Here is a 1691-nt window from a genome sequence, read left to right as displayed (position 1 = left end):
GACTTTCTTTTTTGTTATTTTTATTTTTTAGTTTTTTTATTTTTAAAGGACTGTCTTGAAAGCTTTTCAGGCCTCAAAGTACAAGTAAACTTTAGGAGAAGGGGGCTTTATTTAATAAAAAGCATTATATTAATTCTTTTAAAGTACATTATAAATATTTAAGTGTCTTAATATCAACAAATATAATCAATCAAGTAAATTGGAAAGCAGAAAAAACTCGCAACTTAGTATAAACTAAAAACATTCCTAAATCAAAGCCATGTTAACCATTTTCAGAATTCGATCCTTGTGTAATCAGGGTCTTGTTTCTTGATTAGAATAGTTGGACCACGACCACTGTGATACTGTTCTTTCACATTTTCATGCATACTTTTAATGTATTAGTCTATATTATAAATGCAATATTCAAATTCACTTGAGCTTGTTGCCAGAAAACGGGTTCTTGGCATCACCGCAGGAAAGAATACAAAGACACAACGAATGAGCCAAGCAAACAGTGAATTTATTCAAGTCGGACAGTGCACTCTCAAGAATGGAGAGCGGGCAGGCCTGGAGAAGAGCAACTGCACAGAAGATCAAAGAGGCTTAGGAATTTTTTACTTCTAAAATGAGAGCATGAAATATTCAGGTTTTAGGGGTGGCATTATAGGTGTTTCTAGGCAGGTCCTCATTGACCACTCCTTCCCATCTGGAGGAGGGATTTTTGTCCTTATGTGGCTCCAGTCAGAACTGTCATGGCGGTATAAGGGGGTGGAGATTTTGCTAAACCACAATGCTAATAATACTATGATCTATTATAATGAACTAAAGTTCACCTTGAGGGGCAAGATGGCATCCTGGATCTGTTCTCAGGCCACTGAAATCTAGTTCTGGCTGGTCTGGTAGCTAATTACACCTTTTTTTAAGGATGATCTCATGTCCTTCCTCCTTTGTCTCCCTGCACTTCCTCCCCGCTCTCCCCACAGCCCTGTTCTGCCTACAGTAACACGCTGAGGTGCCTGAACTTAGAAATTAGCTTTCAGTTTATTACTTTCAATAATTTTATCTGACTTCAGCTGATTAATCTCTTCCTGGCTGAATCCAAATTCTCTAAGTATCTCTTCAGTGTGTTCTCCTACAAAGGGATCCCTTTTGGAAGAAGGGATGGCTGGGGTGTTCGACAGCAGAGGTGCAGGGCGGGGGCTCAAACCCTGCTCCCCATCAGTAATAAATGAGCCCCGTTCTTTGTTATGACCATGATGGGCAGCCTCTTCAAAAGTCAGAACCGGAGTCACACACGCATCTGTGCCATCAAAGATCTGACACCACTCTGCCTTGGTCTTCTTTGCAAATATATCTGCAAATTTCTTCTTCATTTCTGGCCAATCAGCCATGCTCATCTGACTGGGGAGCTCATCAGACTTTAGCCCAAGTCCTGAGAGAAAAACACAATTTCTTAAATTATTCTGCTTTTGTTGGAATGATATAATCAAAGAAAATGAGTTTTAAGTTTACTGTCCCAAATAGGATGTTCTACAAGGGCTTCTCAAATGAATCAGGAGAAGAAATTCAAACTCAGCTTGCAGTTGGAGCCAAAGGCTGGAGAGGGCAGAGGTAGTAGGGGTAGCAGGACCCAAAAAGACTCTCCATGCCAAGATTTTAATATTTACACTTCATTAAAAGCAGTCTGCTTTTAATGGTCTACTTTCCAG

The 1691-nt window shown here is 39.8% G+C and overlaps 1 protein-coding gene across 1 annotated transcript in view; it reads right to left on the bottom strand.

Moving 5' to 3' along the window:
• Positions 1-230: 230 nt before the first annotated feature.
• Positions 231-1691, bottom strand: part of AMACR (alpha-methylacyl-CoA racemase) — a 34263-nt gene continuing 32802 nt past the window's right edge. The window contains exon 6 of the mRNA XM_019647853.1: positions 231-1414. Within this exon, the coding sequence (XP_019503398.1) occupies positions 1005-1414 (410 nt within the window). The 3' untranslated portion in view covers positions 231-1004. The remainder of the gene's footprint in view (positions 1415-1691) is intronic.

This window comes from Hipposideros armiger, unplaced genomic scaffold (assembly GCF_001890085.2).
Source record: "Hipposideros armiger isolate ML-2016 unplaced genomic scaffold, ASM189008v1 scaffold_117, whole genome shotgun sequence".
Taxonomy (NCBI): Eukaryota; Metazoa; Chordata; class Mammalia; order Chiroptera; family Hipposideridae; genus Hipposideros; species Hipposideros armiger.
The sequence above is the reverse complement of the archived record's forward strand: the minus strand, read 5'-3'. Positions and strand labels throughout refer to the sequence as shown.